Source organism: Corvus cornix, chromosome 2 (assembly GCF_000738735.6).
Source record: "Corvus cornix cornix isolate S_Up_H32 chromosome 2, ASM73873v5, whole genome shotgun sequence".
Taxonomy (NCBI): Eukaryota; Metazoa; Chordata; class Aves; order Passeriformes; family Corvidae; genus Corvus; species Corvus cornix.
This window is the reverse complement of record NC_046333.1, coordinates 132,254,203-132,271,621: the sequence shown is the minus strand read 5'-3', so window position 1 is coordinate 132,271,621 and position 17,419 is coordinate 132,254,203. Positions and strand designations below refer to the sequence as shown.

At 40.4% G+C, this 17,419-nt stretch overlaps 1 protein-coding gene across 1 annotated transcript in view; it reads left to right on the top strand.

The window, feature by feature from the left end:
- Positions 1-1,003: 1,003 nt before the first annotated feature.
- The window catches only part of STK3 (serine/threonine kinase 3), a 134,319-nt gene continuing 117,903 nt past the window's right edge, over positions 1,004-17,419 (top strand). The window contains exons 1-4 of the mRNA XM_039548215.1: positions 1,004-1,184; positions 8,093-8,173; positions 8,605-8,733; positions 10,683-10,797. Of these exons, the coding sequence (XP_039404149.1) occupies positions 1,162-1,184; positions 8,093-8,173; positions 8,605-8,733; positions 10,683-10,797 (348 nt within the window). The 5' untranslated portion in view covers positions 1,004-1,161. The remainder of the gene's footprint in view (positions 1,185-8,092; positions 8,174-8,604; positions 8,734-10,682; positions 10,798-17,419) is intronic.

The window sequence follows — 17,419 nt, the reverse complement described above, 5'->3', positions numbered from 1 at the left end:
GGGAGTGTTGTAATACTTGCACATCTAAAATCAGTTTGAAGTGGAACGTGGGCATCCCAGTATTTTTATGGAACCTGCCTAAGTGTTTTACTACCTTGAACTTCCATTAGTTAGGCAAATAAACCTACTGTCAGAAAAGGATATAGACATTGGCTTGAGCATGTAAGCTTTTCTTGTATTAACTTGGCTGGATCCACTTGGATCCAACACATTCAAGTACATTAACAGTAGAAAGTCGGACTTGTAAGGTGGTGAAACTGCAGCTGTCACATGGTGCTCTGGAGCCTGAAACCTGCTGCTTGAATAATTACGTGACAGCTTCCCCTGGCTTTGCAGGGTAACTTGTGTGCTTTGGCACCACACACCCAAGTGCCAAGAGCCACCACTTTTCACCTCAAAAGCTTTACCGTGTCACCCGAGGCGGCTGCGGGGAGCAGCTCCCTCGTCCTGCCGTGACTGACTTGACTTCAAGCTTTCCCCCAGCAGTGCTCTGGAGCCGGTTGTCCACGAAGACTTTGACTTTCTGAGGAGGGGCTGGGTGCCGCTGCCTCGCCCGGCGTCACACAAGCGGGTGAAAAGCTCGGCCACCCGGCAGCGCTGCCCCGAGGCCGCGGGGCAAGACCCGCTCACAGGCGGCAGCGCTGCTCGGGCCTGCCCTCGCCCGGAGGCGCAGCTCCCGGAGGCGCGGGGGCGGGACGGTGCCGCGGGGATGCCGGTTCGCCCGGCCCGGCTCGCGAGGGCGCCCCGAGGGCGGGGCGGGTTCCGCGGGCGAACTACACCTCCCGGCGTGCCCCGCGGGCCGTCGCCCTGCGGGGCATGCCGGGAGCTCGGCAGCACCGCGGCCTCCATGATCTTCCCCTCCCGCCGGCGCGGCAGCGCCCGCCCGTCTGGCGGTGGGAGGCGCTTCCTCGCGGCCGCCGCTCTGAGCGACGTCCGCTCCACGCTATCGGCGCCGGCTCTCGCGCGGCCGCAGCCAGTGAGCGGCGCGGCGGGCGGCTCCCCGCCGCGGCCGGAGGTAGCGGTAGTGGCGGCAGCCGGAGCGCGGCCGTGGGAGGGCGCGGGCTCTGTGTCAAGGGGCAGAGAGGCCGCTCGGGAGCTGTGTGGGTCCGGCGGCGCCCGGGGGCTCGGTCAGCGGCCCCGGGGGGCCGCGGCGGCGACGGCATGGAGCAGGCAGCGCCCAAGAGGTAACGACCCTCCCCGGCGGCCCCTTCCCCGCCCGGGAGCGGCGGCACGACCGGGATGAGGCCTCGGTCCCGGGGTCTGTGGGGGGCAGTGGGACAGGGACGGCGCTGAGCCCTGCCTAGCGGCCGGAGGGCTCTGTCACGTTGGGAAGGGTCTTCTGTGGGGAGGGTGCCACGAAATACCCCTTACAGTACATGCCCTGGTGGAGACGAAACCTTGGGGGTTGGCTGAGTTAGGAGAAGAACACTTAAAATGTCAAGTGAGGGAGACTTTGTCACCGAGACGAGTCCTCTCTAGCTTGGGGGGGGGGGGGGCGGGTCTCACTCCGTAGTTCAGGTTTGTGGCAAGAGCACACACGAGTAGTTCTCTTTTCGTGTTGGGAAGTGTCCTTGTGTTCTGCTGCTGGAGGGATGGATGCTTGTGGGGGTGGGCGTTGCATAATTGCAATTGTAAATCAGGGAGTGGGAAGAGACAAAACCCAAGAATATTCCCACAGTAGATGTATTTTCTCAAATATATAGGCTATCAGGTCATATTAATTACTGTGCACGTTTCCTAAAAGAATTTATTGTTTGACTTCTTAGTGCATAAAATAATTTTGCTTTGTGTTAAATTTAAATTTAATCATATATTTTAGTTGGAACAAGCCTTTCTTGGGTATAGTTGTACAATACACAGACTGTAGTTGTGCAGTGTACAGAATGTAGTTACATGGTTGACATATATATCTATACATGTGTCTTAGGGCTCTGATTTTACTTTTGCTTCCTGAGAATTCAATGAAAAATCGAAGGACTACACAATATAACTTTATAATAGAGGATTTTAATCAGTTTTTACATTCATCTTTAAAACCTCTACATCCTCCGTTTAGAACCTTTAGAATTCTCTAAAAGCAGCTTCCTGCTGGATGATAGGACTTGAGAAGAATGTAGTCTTGAACTTCTGATGATTTCTCCTCCAATAACACATCAAGTGACAGTACCTACTGTGGAAAACTTTGAAAAAGAATTGGTTTGTAGTTGCTGTGTAGCGTGGTTTTAGCAGGCAATGGGGTAAGGAGGGACCTCACTGTAGTTTCAGGCTGACAGTGCTGCATATCTCAAATGAAGGAAGCAGGACAGGCACCAGTGAGGATTTAGGAAAAGAAATGGAAATCTCTGAGGAGTAATCAATGTCACCAGCAGCAGTGGAAACGTTGGGATCTGGTGATATAACAGGATTGAAAATCAAACTGTGAAGTTAGCATAACCTACCAGGTGTTTTGGGGAAGATGGGGCATTTGCTGTAACTTTATTGCCTAGCTGGAGGTGTGTCTGGCCAAACTGAAACTAAGAGATGTTTAAATCTTTGGATTCAGTCAGGAGGAACTAGATGCAGGAATGTCTAAACTCTGGCATGTTTTTATACTCCACGTGTTTTTTGAAGCTTATTTCTGGAAATTTGTGATGAGAACTTAGATTTGTTTCTTCAGTGAAAGGGAAGATTTGAACTCAGTTTTTCATAAGATACTAACTCAGGTTATTTCATAAGATTTGAGGCAAATTTTTCATGACTGTGTATAATAGCCCCCTTATTGGTAGTTTTCTAGTGTTTCCTGATTGTTGGTATTCCCAGCTATTCTTCTAGGCCACCCCCCTTTTTCTGCAAGTCCAGAAGAAGTGCTGATTATTTTTTGTGGGCTGCATTTTTGGTGCTGTCCTTGGATGAAGTAGTGGCTTAAAATGGACCATGTTTACTTGGCAAAACAGATGTGAACGCTAGAATTCTTTACTTTGGTGCCTGTTGTCAACAGGAGCAGTTACTGAGAGGGATCTATTGGCATCATACCTGTGGTGGAAGACATCCATTTAGAGGTAGCAAGAATTTCATATGTACACCTCAAAGCTGCATGGATGTCCTAGAATCCCAGTGTTCCCTTAGAAGTATAGGGCACTTTTATCCCCACTTCACTGTAGAGGAGCACACAATGCAATTGCCTGTTTAATTTTTTAGTACTGCCCTTCAGAAAGTAGCAGTGATGATGGCCAAATGACATTCTAGGCCATTGTGACTTGTCAATGGGGGTGCTGTCAAAATAATGCACTTTTTTTCTTTGGCTAATGTACTGCAACAATAACACAAGATTTCTAAGGGAGAGTCCTTTTCAGAATATTTTTTACTTTAAAAATAATTTAGAGTAGATGTTCTGATTTTATGCTGAACTATTTGTGCAGTAGTTGACACAGTGTTTTCTTGCATCTGAATCTCTAACTGTACTTCAGATGTGCTTTAGGCTTTTTTCTCTCACTAAAAAGGAAATTCACTCTTGAAATAGTTAAAAAAATTGCCTCTTAGTCTTGTAATATTCCTCTGTTATTGTTGTATTTTTCTGTATGCCTGTGAGATGTGAGACGTGAGAATACAGGCTGCATATGAGGGAAAAAGGTTAGAGACAGAATTTTCTCAAGTCCATAATTCTTAATTTTGCCCATCTCCTGCATGCTGCTGCCAAATGAAAGGCCGCTTAACAAGCATAGGAAGTGTTAATTAAGGTTTTCCAGTCTTTTCTTTAAACTTGAGTTTAATTTTCACTGAAAACCACAACTTTTCAGGTTTTGTGGAAAGAGGAAGGACTTGTTCTTAGAATATGAACTGTTTGTGAAAAAAGTGTATTTTCTGATGTTTCTGTCAGTTGACATGTTGGCAGTTGTCAAGTTCCTCCTGAAAATGATGGGACAAAAATGTTTGGGCTTTATTGATAGAACGCTGAATGTAAGTACACAGTACAATGGTGTAAACTGTTTTAATGTTGCTCCTACTTGTGTGAATGGTGTGAAGCAGAGTAAATGTCTCAAGGCCTCCACATGCCACCTCTACATCAGATGACTGCAGTGATTTCTCCTACTACCTTTTCTTTTAATATATCAGTATAATTGATCCCAGCCATTCTTTTTAAATGTTTATATGTGCTAGTTCTTCTGCACAATAAACCACATATTCATGTTTCTTGGAGCAGCTGTCCAGTTTTTCATAACTCATGACAGTAATTGATGGCGTTCTTTATTCCAGCTTTATTTGTATTTTTGAACTTTCAGGGAACTTTTATCCCTACCTCTGTAGCACATCACCAATTTATTTTGTAAAATCTATATATAGTGACTGTAGGATACTATACTCATACTTTGTTTTCTTTCATTTTTGGGGAGGAAATCTCTTGCTCTTTCATGTTGCAGTTCAGATTTTTCTGGTCTTTATGCTGGGATTGGGTGCCTGTTACGTTTTCTAGGTTTTTCTTTTCTAGAGTTTTGCTGATGTACTCAATGACAAATAAGATTCTGGTCAGACTAAGAATTAATGTTTTCTCCTATGAACTGGATTTATAAAAGTATAATTATTTGCTAGGATGTATTTTTCTTGTTAAGAGACTAGATGGTATGCAGCAAGTCAAACCTTCTTGGAAAAAGAAAATTCTTTTGACAGATTTTTCCCAGAATTGTAGTTTAGTTAGTCCTTCTGGTTTAAGGAACAGCTTCCCATCTGGAAGACCTCTAAAATAGCTCATAATCACTACCTGATAATTTTCTAAAGAAAAAACCCCCCAACCAACAGAATTACTTTCTACCCAGGTTTTATACTGAACTACTCTGCATCTCCTTTAGACTTTCTCATATGTAGAGAGATATATATCTATATGCACAAACATATGGCACTGGTGTCCTTTGGCCAGAATAAAGCAGTGCCTGGATTTACTGATCTACTGATTTATTTGTTGTGTTTTAAATGCTTGTGTTATGAAAGTAGAGGATGAATGAGGGAGAGAGGAATGGGACACATTCTATATTTCCTATTGTTCTTGTGCCCTTTTGTCTCTTCATTTTGCCTCCTGCCCCCTCTTCACCTTCTCCCCTCCTCCCCGCCATTAAGAGCTGGTGCGCATGTCTTAGCTGTGTTTCTCTGTCCCAAGATTGTTGCTTGCTTTTAACCAACAAGATAATATTTCTAGTCTCTTGTATTCTACTTGGTGCTTTGCAGCCAGTTATACTGGTTGCCACCTTCTTCCCTGTTTCTCACAGAGTTTTCATAAATGCTTTCTTTATTGTTGCCCTTCAGGGTATATCGTGTGATGTTCTGTAGTTCAAGAGCTGAATATTCTATTTAAATATCTAGAAACAGAAATCATTAAAATGTCTGACTCATTAGGATTTTTCTATGATTCAAAGAATTGTGGTGTTGATACTATCACTTGAACACCGGACCTAGCATGTGTACTGTTACAGTGTTTGTGAAGGAGTGGGAGGTGCTTTGAACAGGGTATTTGGTGATGACATTCCTGAGGTTGACATATTTTTCTTACTGTAAATAGGTTTTGTCTTAAGCTGCCTTAGTGTTAAGTGTGATTTGGTCTCATAGCATGTTTGTCAGAATTGGATAATACGAAAATAGTTTTAAAACTACAACATGCTTATTTATTTGATCTCCTTTGCCTCTCAAGTACTCCAGATAATCTGTTATTTGACAGTGACATTGGTTTTGATCAGTTTATGGCTGTTTGTCATTGTTTCATTAACTCTTCTCAAGCACTCACAATGCCTTGGTGTTAATGGTGCTGTTGGAACCCTTTAGGTATGTTTTTTTTTTTTTTCTTCTTCTTTCTCATTTTAGCAGGTGTTACTCTTTTGATGAGCAGGTGGAAGTGTTCTCTTTATGGGCATCTCCAGGCAGGGGTGTACTGCATGCTTTCTCTTTTCTTGCTGTTATTAAAAAGTTCAGTCCCTTTGCTTTTCTGTTTAGTACATCTTTTGTTATGCAGCTCTTTGACCGAGAGACTCAGCTAAAGGTTATGCTTTTTATTTTTCAGGGCTCTGCGTATATTATAAGCATACTGTGCATGGGTTTTTTTGGTGGCAAGAAGGGGATGATTGCAGCAACTTATTCTTGAATGCTGCTTTTAAGGCTGCATATGACCTGTTCAGAGAGGAAAAAAATTTGAAACAAAGAAGCAAAATGAATGATTTATTACTTTAATACCTACCTGCAAAATATTTTTTCCTCTTTGATTTGTCTCAGCACATGCTTGTTCAGTAATGAAATATTTTCTGCTTTTCTGCAAGATATTAGCTCTGTCTTTCTGCTTTCTAGTGTCTAACCAGCAGAGAGAGTGAAAAAGAAGAGTTTTGATCTTGTAGGCCAGTTTTGCAGATGTTATTTACCTGTTCTCATTTGAATTTTTTGCTTTTTTTTCTCCATGTTCATGAATTGTGCCTTTCCTTTGCTGTGAACATCTTTATTTTTCCTAAACACACAAACTTCACAGCTTCTTGACTATTTACTGTAGCAAACTGCATGGTCTTTATTGTAGTTAATGCACCTTTCCTTACTGATTGTGGATGCTTTTTGTATTCATGTAATTGCTACATCTGTGAAATAGTTCTTTGATGTATAAATGTGTGCACCCTTGTGCCTTCTCTTCACCTTGCTTCCCTTGTTTAGCATCAATCCATATGACCTGTGTGCTTTTACAAGTACTTTAAATTTTTTGCTTTTACTTAGATAGTTGGCAATTACAAGTCTGTTTTGACTCAGGAGTTCCCTCACTGGTCATTCACTTTAATTTTTATTATTTTTATGTATCACAGAATTGCATCTCCTAATATGAAGGGGTTTTTTTTTTTCAGATCACTGTTCTTCCACTGTTAAGATTTCTCATTCTTTTCTGTCCATGCCCTCCTTCCTTCCCCTTTTTTGTATTTGTTTCTAGAAAGTGTTGTGGGATAACGTCGTTTCCATAAGTTCTCAATGATCTGCTGTTCTTCAAAGCTTCCTTTTTTTTTTTTTCCCCTTTTCCTCCTCCTGCATATGGAATACATTGTCTATATTTAACACTACACCACCAGCTATTCTTCAGCTCATCTTCTACTTTTATAGTACCCTTGGCTGTCATGTAGAGTCAACTTGTTACTTCAATCTTGCAGCAAAATTCCCTATAACTTTACAGTGAAGGATTTACATGCTGCAGCCACCCAGCCTTGCTGCAGTGTGTGTGTGGTTATATTTTCCTGTGTTATGTTCAGTGTTGGCTCTATTGCAAGCTTGCAGCCAAGTTGTGTTTTGAGAATTGCCAGGAGTCTGGGGGGCTAGATAGCTGGGAATGCTAGAGACCAGGGAAAGGCTAGGACTGCTTGTAAAGGACAACAAATGGTAGTAAAAGGAGGTTGAAAGTGCTGGAAGAAATCACAGGGTGTTACTGAGTGATTTGAGACTGTGTGAGAGAGAACTAAGGGCAAAATATGGTGGTGTTATGTAATTTGAGATTTTGTTGCCTCCTGTCCCTATGTACATTCACAAAGATGCAAGAGAAGCTGCCCCAACAGCTCTTACAGTACTCAGCTCTTGGAATTTCAGTGTTCTGCTGCTACCTGGGAAGTGCTACTATATGCTCCCAGAATCATCTTGACTTCAGAATTCTGCTTTTCATGATGTTATTCATTGGCTGATGAGTGGTACAATTTAGAAACTGAGTATTTCATGTGGGTGAAGGATTGGTTTATAATTAGAGAACAATGTGGCATCCTATAGGCAATAAGGGGCATGTGTTTGCATGCTGACTGTTTTTTGAGGGAAGGTAAACTTTCCTGTATTCTTTGTCTGTTTCTACTTTAGCAAAGGAAGTGGTTTGAAGAGTGAATTGGTCCCATGCTGCTTTGAATTTAGAAAACATTTGTGGGAAACTGATAAAGACAAAAATTATCATAACTTTATTCATCTTATATGATAGTTGATTAAAATTTTGTTGCTGCACATTAAGTATTTTATTTTCATTGGAATATAGTTTTCTTTTTAATAATTTATTCTGTCTGCTCACTTGTGTGAAAATTTGCTTGGGTTCTTTCTCCCCCAAACAAATAAATAACTTTTGTCTTTCTTTTAGCAAACTGAAAAAGCTAAGTGAAGATAGTTTAACTAAGCAGCCTGAAGAAGTCTTTGATGTTCTGGAGAAGCTTGGTGAAGGGTAAGTACAGCTATTTACAGGGGCACAGGATCAGAGGGAAACAATACGTAAAGCGTATGTTGGAATATTAAGTTACAGAGAGAGTGACTGTAAATGTCATAAGGAATGCCTCTATAGGCAAGCTTTACTTCTAAAGCAAATGCATGCATCAGTAATTTTCCACACTTTCCCTAATATATTTATGCATTTTTGATGTCTGTTGTTTGTTAACACAGCAAATGTACTTGCACCTGTAATGGAATTAGAAACTCTAAATCTTGACAAAGGTGCGTTCTTCAGTCTTTCCTGAGGTCCTGGTAGGATTGATCTTTTTGCAGCCTGAAAAACCCTCAAACTTCTGCATGAGCATATGGCTTCTGTGACTTTTTGTGCATAATGGAAATCAGGGGCAGTTTGTCTTGTTTTTTAAAAAAATTGCCTCTTATTTTTAGGTCTTATGGTAGCGTGTTTAAAGCAATACACAAAGAATCTGGACAAGTTGTAGCAATTAAACAGGTCCCCGTGGAGTCAGATCTTCAAGAAATAATTAAAGAAATCTCTATAATGCAGCAATGTGACAGGTAGGTATGACATTCCTGTTCCCATTTTAAGAGTCTATGTGAAAATGTATTTGTACTTGTGAAAATAGCTAAAATATAAGCACCAAAAACTTTTTTATGGAAAAGTAAATTGTCCAACATAGGCTTTTTAATTAAAGGAACCACTTTGTAAGCCTCCTCTTCTCCTTAGTTTGGGTTGAAGGAAGTACAAATAGTGTACGTAACAGAAACTGTTGAAAGAGTAAATACTGGCCTCTGTTTAGAATTCTCCATGCTTGCTTCACTTTGCTTGCACTGTTAAGGCAAAAGGTTACTGTTTCCTTTAAATGTCTTAGGCTTTGTGAAATTCTGAGTTACCTGTTTCAGAAGATTGATAAAGATGTTTCTAGCAGAAAATTCATGGCTAGCAGTTAACTGCCAGAACAGTATTCTCTTGGCTGCCTTTTTCATGCAGGAACATACCTTTTAAAAAGTGAACAATCATGTAATAGTGCTGGTGGACTGTTACCTTAGACTTGTTCACAAATGCTGTATCTTACGATTGCAGGTCTTGTAGAAATGGAAGCCTTGATGCAAGGATGCAGAAATTACTTCGCATTTTCTGTCTGTTGAGTTTTGGGCTGCAACTTCAAAATCAGATTTATTAGCATTAGTCTTTAGGCAAATATGAACAGTGTTTTGAGATTGTACAGCACTTGATGTTTTGAAAAATCACCTTATCCTGATTGATAATAACACCCAGTTGTTGCTGGGAATACTAGCATACTATAAGTGTGGTAAGAGATGGTCACAAAAATCAGTGGGTTTTGTTTAAAAGTAATACAGCCTTCCTCACTTCACGAGTTTATAAGGAGCAAGATCAGTATGTCGTGCTTGTAAATGATAGACATTTAGACTAGTTAGGAGGAGACTGACCCACCTTTCCTTCTGAAAAGGCAAATTCATTTAGTGCTAATAGTTGCTTTTAAATGAAATAGGTTTTTGATAGTGTTGACCTGTCTTTTCGTAAAGTTAGTATCATGTTGCAGGAGGCAACCATAACTCCTCTCTTCTTCTTCTATCAGTTGTCGATATAAAGAATGTTGCGGCCAGAAATGCTGATCCTAAAATACAGTTCTTTGCTCCAAAACAAAATGGTGTTTATTCCACCCCGCAATGTAGGTGTTCTGATGAGAAACCACTGTCTGAAATCTCAGTATTGCACCTCCTCACTTTGTGGGAGATAGATGACAATCAAACTGTAGCCTTCTTTGTTTAAGTTCCTGCAAAACACCCCACCTCAAACTTTGTCTTTTATTTCCGTAAATACACCATCTAATAACTTCTGAAGGATGATCCTTTTTATGTTTACTACATCTGTTTCTGCCTTTCTTTTGCAAGTGACTCCAAGGAAGCATTATGTCAAGTGACAAACTGATGAGTAGCAAGGCAGTATGTTCTGTTCGTGACAATACTATCACTTCACATGGGACACTTTAGTATGAAAACGCATTTGCAAATCCAGAAGGCTTCCAACCAACATTAAATTCTCTTTAATATGAAAGTCTAGCTCTATGCTTGAAATAAATTGATGCTTGCAAAACTGGGAAAACATGGGCGAGTTTCCATGTTATTTTGCTCAGGAGAGAAGAAAACAAGGCAGTCTTTTTAAGAAGAGAAACATTCAAGAGAGGCATTAGAGGAGGGAAAAACAAAGCTTTCTATCAGATGACTGATGTTTGGGAAAACTGTCTTTATTTGAAGATTGCTGAAAACTTACATACATAGTAGTGCCTTTATAATTTTATTAAGTAACCAGAATTTATTCTAACCGGGCACTGGTCAAGCTAATTACAGATTTAAAATGTATTTGGTTGCACTTGCTCTTTGGGTGTGTCAAACCGTAGTTTTTAACAACAGGTGTGCTGGTGATTTTTTTTTTCTTCTACTAAGAATTCATCTATTTACCTAACATTTTTTTTTCCATCTAGTCCTTATGTTGTCAAGTACTATGGCAGCTACTTTAAGAACACAGATCTATGGATTGTTATGGAATATTGTGGAGCTGGCTCTGTTTCAGACATAATTAGACTGCGTAATAAAACGGTGAGTTGTTTTTTTTTTTTTTTTAAAGTAATTTTAAGAAGTAGCACTTCTTAAAATCAACTTGTGAATTAAGATTAGAAAGCTGAATAAAAGTTGGAGTTACAAGACAAGATCTTGGCTGATGCCAAGGGGCCTATCTGTGCCTTGGTTCCCAGGAAGCAAGCTCATGCAGTTGCTGACTGTCTTTGTGCATTCCTCTGTGGAATGATCACCAGCAGAAGCAAATGCATTTTGAAATACGAAGATCTTGGGAATTTCTTGGAAATTACTGCTATGTAGAAGGCAAAACTGTGGCTTCTTTCCCCTACACCCTTCCACCTTACAGTCTTGTCAGCAGCCACTTAGTAGCTGCATAGTTTGGAAACAGGCAAAAAACTGTCTCACTCTCACTCAGTAGCTGGGGAGCATGAGAAGTAACTGGCATTACTCAAGGAATGAGAAGGGGAAGAGATGAAAATTAAGGAATGTGCAAGGGAACCAAAATGAGGGTTGTATGGAAGTGTCTTAATGGACTTATAACAGCAATAATACAATGGAAGCCTGTAGGAAGCAGGTTTTGTTAGTTCTAATTAAGAAACAGCTTCTCTGAAGAGTGTTTTTTGTAGGTGTCAAACAACCTGGAATTCCTTTGAGTCCATTGTTTCAGTATTGGGCTGTAACGTGAGGTATTCTTTTTACCAACAAATACTCTGAGGTGACACTGCTTGCTGGGCTTCACATTTTGTAAATACTCCCTGAAATGTTCCTTGCACCTTACTTGGGAGCAGAGGGGGAAAGTAAAGGAGAGAAAAGGCCTAGAAAACAAGACATAAAGGAAAATGGAATCAGGTTTATTAGGAAGTGGAGGCGATGTCAAGACTAAAGGTAGCCCCTTTGGCAAAGGTGGCTTGTATCAGGGCTCCTGCAATGTTGAACTGATGGCTAGGGAGAAGCCAAAACCAATGTGAGCTTGCTGGAGTTCTGCAATCTCCAAAATTGATGTTCTTGCAGTTGTGTATTATCCAAGGATTAGTAGCTCCAATAAGAAATGGCACAAGCTAGTTCAGAATTTAAAAAACCAAAACAAACCATAGCCCATTTAAAACAGAATTTAGAAAAAAAAGGAGCAAACTTCTTGTTTGCGCATTGACAGAAAATGCTTGATTTTTATTTTAAAAAAGGTGTACATGTGAATGTGCGTGTACTTACGTAAAATCAGGTTATCTAGTTTTTCTTACATCTATTGTAGGATATTGACATAGCAGATATATTAAAGATTTGAGGGGAAGAGATATTGGAGTCTTGGAGCAAATGCATACTTATGATCAGACAAACTACCTGTTCTACTGCTGTTTGTGGTTAAAGTCTATATGATTAAATAGCATGAATTGTATGAAACAGAACAATCACTCGATGCAGGGGCTTTGAGGTTCAGTCTGGACCGGGCATAGACGGACGGAGACGAGAGATCTCTGAAGTCAGATCTTGGAACATGCGGTTTATTGCAAAGGGCGTGGGTGTAGGGGCACTGCTTAGAGCTGCCAGCTGCAGCTCTGAGCAGGCCCAGGAGAGCAAGAGAGTAAGTAAAGAAAGAGAGAGAGAGGAATGCGAGTGAAGAAGAAGTAGTGAGAGAGAGTGTAGTAAGAGTGTCTGAAGTTCTGGTTACAATACAATAAATCATCTTCTGTACTGAATATTCTAATTGTCACTAACCAATCTAATACAAGATACAAATCCTATAGCATTTACATACAGCCTATAAGAGTTCTTATATTACCATAGAGTGTTACATCTTAACTTCTAAAAACTACTCTTTGGACCCCTTCTGCTGAGCTAGTAGGGTCTGCTCTGACCCTTGGACCTGCCTGCAAGCAGAGGGTATTGTTCAATCAAGAGGGGATTACCTTCAGTCGGCCATACCATTGTTTTCCAGTTGTTCAGTAACTAAGATTTGGTATTTCAAAAATGGCTTTCATTTCGATGTCGCCTGTAGTTTTCATGTTCCCAAAATCTTTTGTCAGGCAATCATATTTATAAGGCTTTCCTGTTTCATCTTCCCCAACAACTCGATACATAGATACTGGTGATGAAGCTTTTGTAAAGGCAAGTCATGGCATGCATGGCTAGTAGAGTTCTGTAAAGGAGTTGGTAAGGATGCAATTAATGCTGGCTGGTGTAAAGTTGGTTGGATGTGCTGAAATGTTTATGGACAGACTTCCACACCAGAGGCTCTTCAAGCTAGTACAGCTGTAATTTGGAGTAAATGGGAAGTTCTTTCACAGGTGGGTAATTGTTTTAAATACAAAAAAGAGGGTGTAGGTGGTTATTTTTGGCCTACTCCATGGGTCTATGCTATCCTGTTTCAGAAAGAGGGTAGAAATACTGGTGAGAGAGGTTATGTTCCTAGTGGTTGAAACTGGGAAAGACTTGAAAGGCTTTGTGGTACTGAGAGAATCAGTACAAGTAAATGTGAAGAAATACATTTGGCTTGGTGGGGAAGGCAAAGTCTTTATATTCAGGTTCATGAGCACTTCAGCTTAACTTTTAGAAATAGTTGAATAAGTAAAGTGGTTGTCAGAGATTACAGTGGTACCAGGGACACCGCAGAACTGTGAAAGTTAAAGGAGGTAGCAAGGGTGATCAGAAGTAAAGACTACTTCTCTAGAAGCAGATACAAAGTGCATTTGGGTATTTCTGTGATGAGAAGAGGTACCTGGAGAGAGAGACATGGTGAAAGGTGAAAGGTTTTGAAAACCATGAGTAAAGAAGAGTAAGATACATGGGTATCTCACTGTTTATTACAAAACAAGAGATCACTTGTGGTAGGTGATGCAAAGCAAAAATTTTTTCTTTGCACATGATGATGAGGGTCACTGTATAGTTACAAAAGTTCTTGTAGATGCTGAGAGTTGATTTTCAAAAGGCAGCTAAATAAGACCAGGAAAAAATGACTGTGACTGCACTCAAGTGTGTAATGACTAGAGCAGGAAGTCCATGTGCTTCAGATCTCTGGGGAGGTGAAGCAGACAACTATCACAGTTTACTTGGCATGTACTTACATTCAGGCAGGCTACCAGGCTAGACAGAATTCTCATTCTGGTGTAGAATAGGGAGTGTTGTAGCGCCTGTGACAAAAAAATAAGCAAAGTAAATGTCTCCATTTCTCCCTTGCTATGCCTCTGTCTTGCAAGTTTTGGAAGATTTAGGCAGAGTCTTTGGACTTGTTTGAATTCTCTTGCTCTTTGTGGAACAGTGGCCTGATCACCCAGACTGTGTGTGATGGGAAGCTTGTGACTCTTATTACCGGAATGAAGCTGCTTGAAGTACTCGAGCATTCTGTTGATGGCCTTACATTTTATTTATTTATTTATTCATTAAATGGAAATAGGAAATGGTTTTATGAGAAGAAAATAAGTATCTTCACTTGCAAACAAGGAGAGAGTTGTTCCTTATTTTGTCAGAATAGTTACTGAATACAGTCAGGCACATAGAGTTATGTGTTCTGTAACTTTCCTAAATTGTCAAATGAAGATTGTGGCTGGGCCAAGGAAAAGTTTATTTCCTGCTTCTTCATATTTAAGGAAAAGAAATTGAGAAAGTTGAAGTAAGAACCCTTTAATTCAGTGGCTATTAAGATTATCATTTGGATTTGATCTTAAAGGTCTCTTCCAACCTAAATGATTCTATGATCATTATTAAATTAAGTCATAGGAAAAGGTGGATTTCTCCTCCTGTTTGGGGAGGAAACATGAATATGTATTTGCCCTTGTTGCTCGTATCTATGAATTTGTTGATCATCTTTTTCTGTTTTTGTGGTTCTACTTTTTCAAAAGTTGTGTTTGTCTAGAAAGTGAACAACACTGGGCTTTGCTCTAATGGACCAAACCCAAGGGAAACAGAATTCAGAGTTAGGGTAGTTTTTAGTGACTGTTTGGAGCCTATTCATATAGAGAAGTTTTCAGCTTGATAAGAGCAGGTTTTTGTCCAAGAGGCCTAAGACACTAATTTGAAGTTAAATGGACCCCTGGAATTCTGCCTGGAGTCTTCTAGTGTGCCAGGCAGATCAGCAGCACTTCAGCAAATTCACGATGCTTGTTAGCTCATCTGGGGTGTGGTATTCATCACTCCTGGGCAACAGAGCTTAGATCTAGTTTTGTCTACTTTTCTCAGAAATTGGTTTGGGAGGTACATGTATCTTGTGCAGTCAAACTGTGGGTTGCTGCCAGGAAGGGCAGTTCTGCTGTTGTCCTCCAACCTGAATGATTTGTTCCTCCTGCCTTTTCTGTGCCTCAGATGCAGTGATTGTCTGTGGCTGTAGGGTGATCTTTGATAAGCTTGATGATATGATGGGGGAACTTCCTCTCTAGTCTGTCCTCCCCACCCCCTCATGAGCTAACTCTGGACTTATTATGGCAGCACAGTGGCTTGATCTGATGCAAGAGAGGCATTAGGAATGAGCAGTGCGGAAAGGGAAGGAAGAGAAGGTATGAGACTGACTTTCAGTGTCAATAGAATGAGGTAATTACAGTGTGAAGCAACACTCTAAGCCTTACTGGCTGCTCTTAACATAAGGGAGAATATTTACACATAACCAACCTTGTCTCTCTAATGGTAATTAAGAATGCACTTGCTCATCCACTGATCATGATTAACTGAGTCATTCTAATCCTGACTCTTTGGGGACCAAGTTCAGTTGGCTGAAATATACCAGGTAGTGGCTATGTTGTAGGTTTATGAGACAAACCTGTCTTATTTGGGTCAGTATTGTAAGTGACAAGTGTAGGATTGGAGAGCTGCGCAGGTAGTGTGCAGTTGGGTCCAGAGATTCTGCATTTTGTATCTAAAATTACTTCCTTTACATGCCAGTTTATCAGTTATGTATATAGTGCTTCATGTACTCTTAATGATTAGCTTCTGCCACAATTTCTTAGCTAAGTAATATTTTCATGTCTTTAAGCTCCACTAATTCAAGTGAATACTGTATCCAAGTCTCTGGATGTTGTATTTAAATGTCTTACTGGATTCGCTTTCTCTGTATGTTACCATGGGGATCCAGGGTACATCTTTTGTTATCCAGGCTAAAGGCATTTTGCTCGTAAAGATGTTTTGCAGATTTAAGCAGTCATGTTTCTCAGTAATTTCACAGTTAAAATAGTCTCGATTTGTAGGTCTTTGCTGCACTAAAGTACATGTGATTATCAGCTGTAAAGTGGCTATCTAGGGCCAAGTACCTCTTATATTTTTTGTTTAAGTAGTGTCTATTGCAGTATAACTTCCTCAGTTGAGCCCACATGGAGTAATTAATAGCCAGGCTGTCCATACACAAAGATTGAAATTCCTTCTATGCTGGCTCACTTGCTTATCTGATCTTGGTGACCATGGACAAGTCCATCCTGGATGTGCTGCTGACCATGTTCTGTCAGTGGGCCTTCCAGGTGGTGAATTGACTCAATGGGCTAATCAGCTGTGTTATTATTCAGAAGACTGATCTTTAGGCCAACATTTTTAAATTACTTTTCTCTGCAGCCAGGCTGAGGAAAAGGAGGAAAGAACTTGATCACAAACGTCCTGGTTGCCTTATTCTGTGTTTAGCCTTACAAAGCAGGGTAGCTTATACTAGCCTCTGCAATGTAACACAGAGATTACTCAGTGCTTGTCTAATAGAATCCTTACCGTGGTTCTGAGTGATTGACTGTTACATAAATACTGGGAATTATTTTTCCTTAGTTCTTTAGGGTAGCATTTTAAGTTCCTTAAAAAATGGGTTGTACTGTCTGACTCTCAGGATAGTAGACCTTTCTTTCAGCCTTTCATTAAACTGTATTCATCTGCTTGGAAATTTGCTCTTGAAAATTACTGTTCTTCCCTGAGTTGAAAAAACTTTATGTGCCAGAAATAAGACGTGTGTTATGTGTTGGCTAATTTTTATTAAAGCAAAGGAAGCTTGAGCTACACTGGTATTCACCCATTTCCAAAATAACTATGTATATATTACATGCAAATACAGTGGGGAAGTTTCAAAATGAAGATTGGCTATGCAGCATCCTCTGGTAAATGTGCTTTGGGATACACTTACTGTCCTCTCTTCCCCCTTTTTCTACAGTGTTAGCAGATCATGCTCACTCAGTGAGGAATAATATGCTATTAAATTATACATCCTCTGAAGTCCGGTGTTTATTTATAAAATACTATAACAATTGCTCTGAAGACAGAATTATCTCTTCCCAAACTTTATCTGACCTTTCTCTTTTCATTAAAAGAAATACTGTTGTTACCTAGTGACATGAACATCTTCAAGTCACTTCTAGGGAGAATTAGCTTCCTGGATAATTTCTATAGTTTCCTTACTTAGATTACCCAATGCAGGTGCATAAAACATTGGAGTTCATTTTGTGGGCAGTTTTAAGTTGCTCAAACAATAAAATGACCATGTAAACACAGAATATAAAGAAATTTACAATAAAATCTTGCAATAAAAGGTAGCTGTTTAAATGAATGTTTAATCAGGTCAGTCATCTATTGGTATCCTGTATACAGCTTGTATCGCAAAACACAGAAAATCTTATTCCTGTTGTAATAAAGGGTGGAAGTTTAGCCTTATTGCCTTCTCACACTGCTCTTTCCCCTCAAAAGAACTCCATCA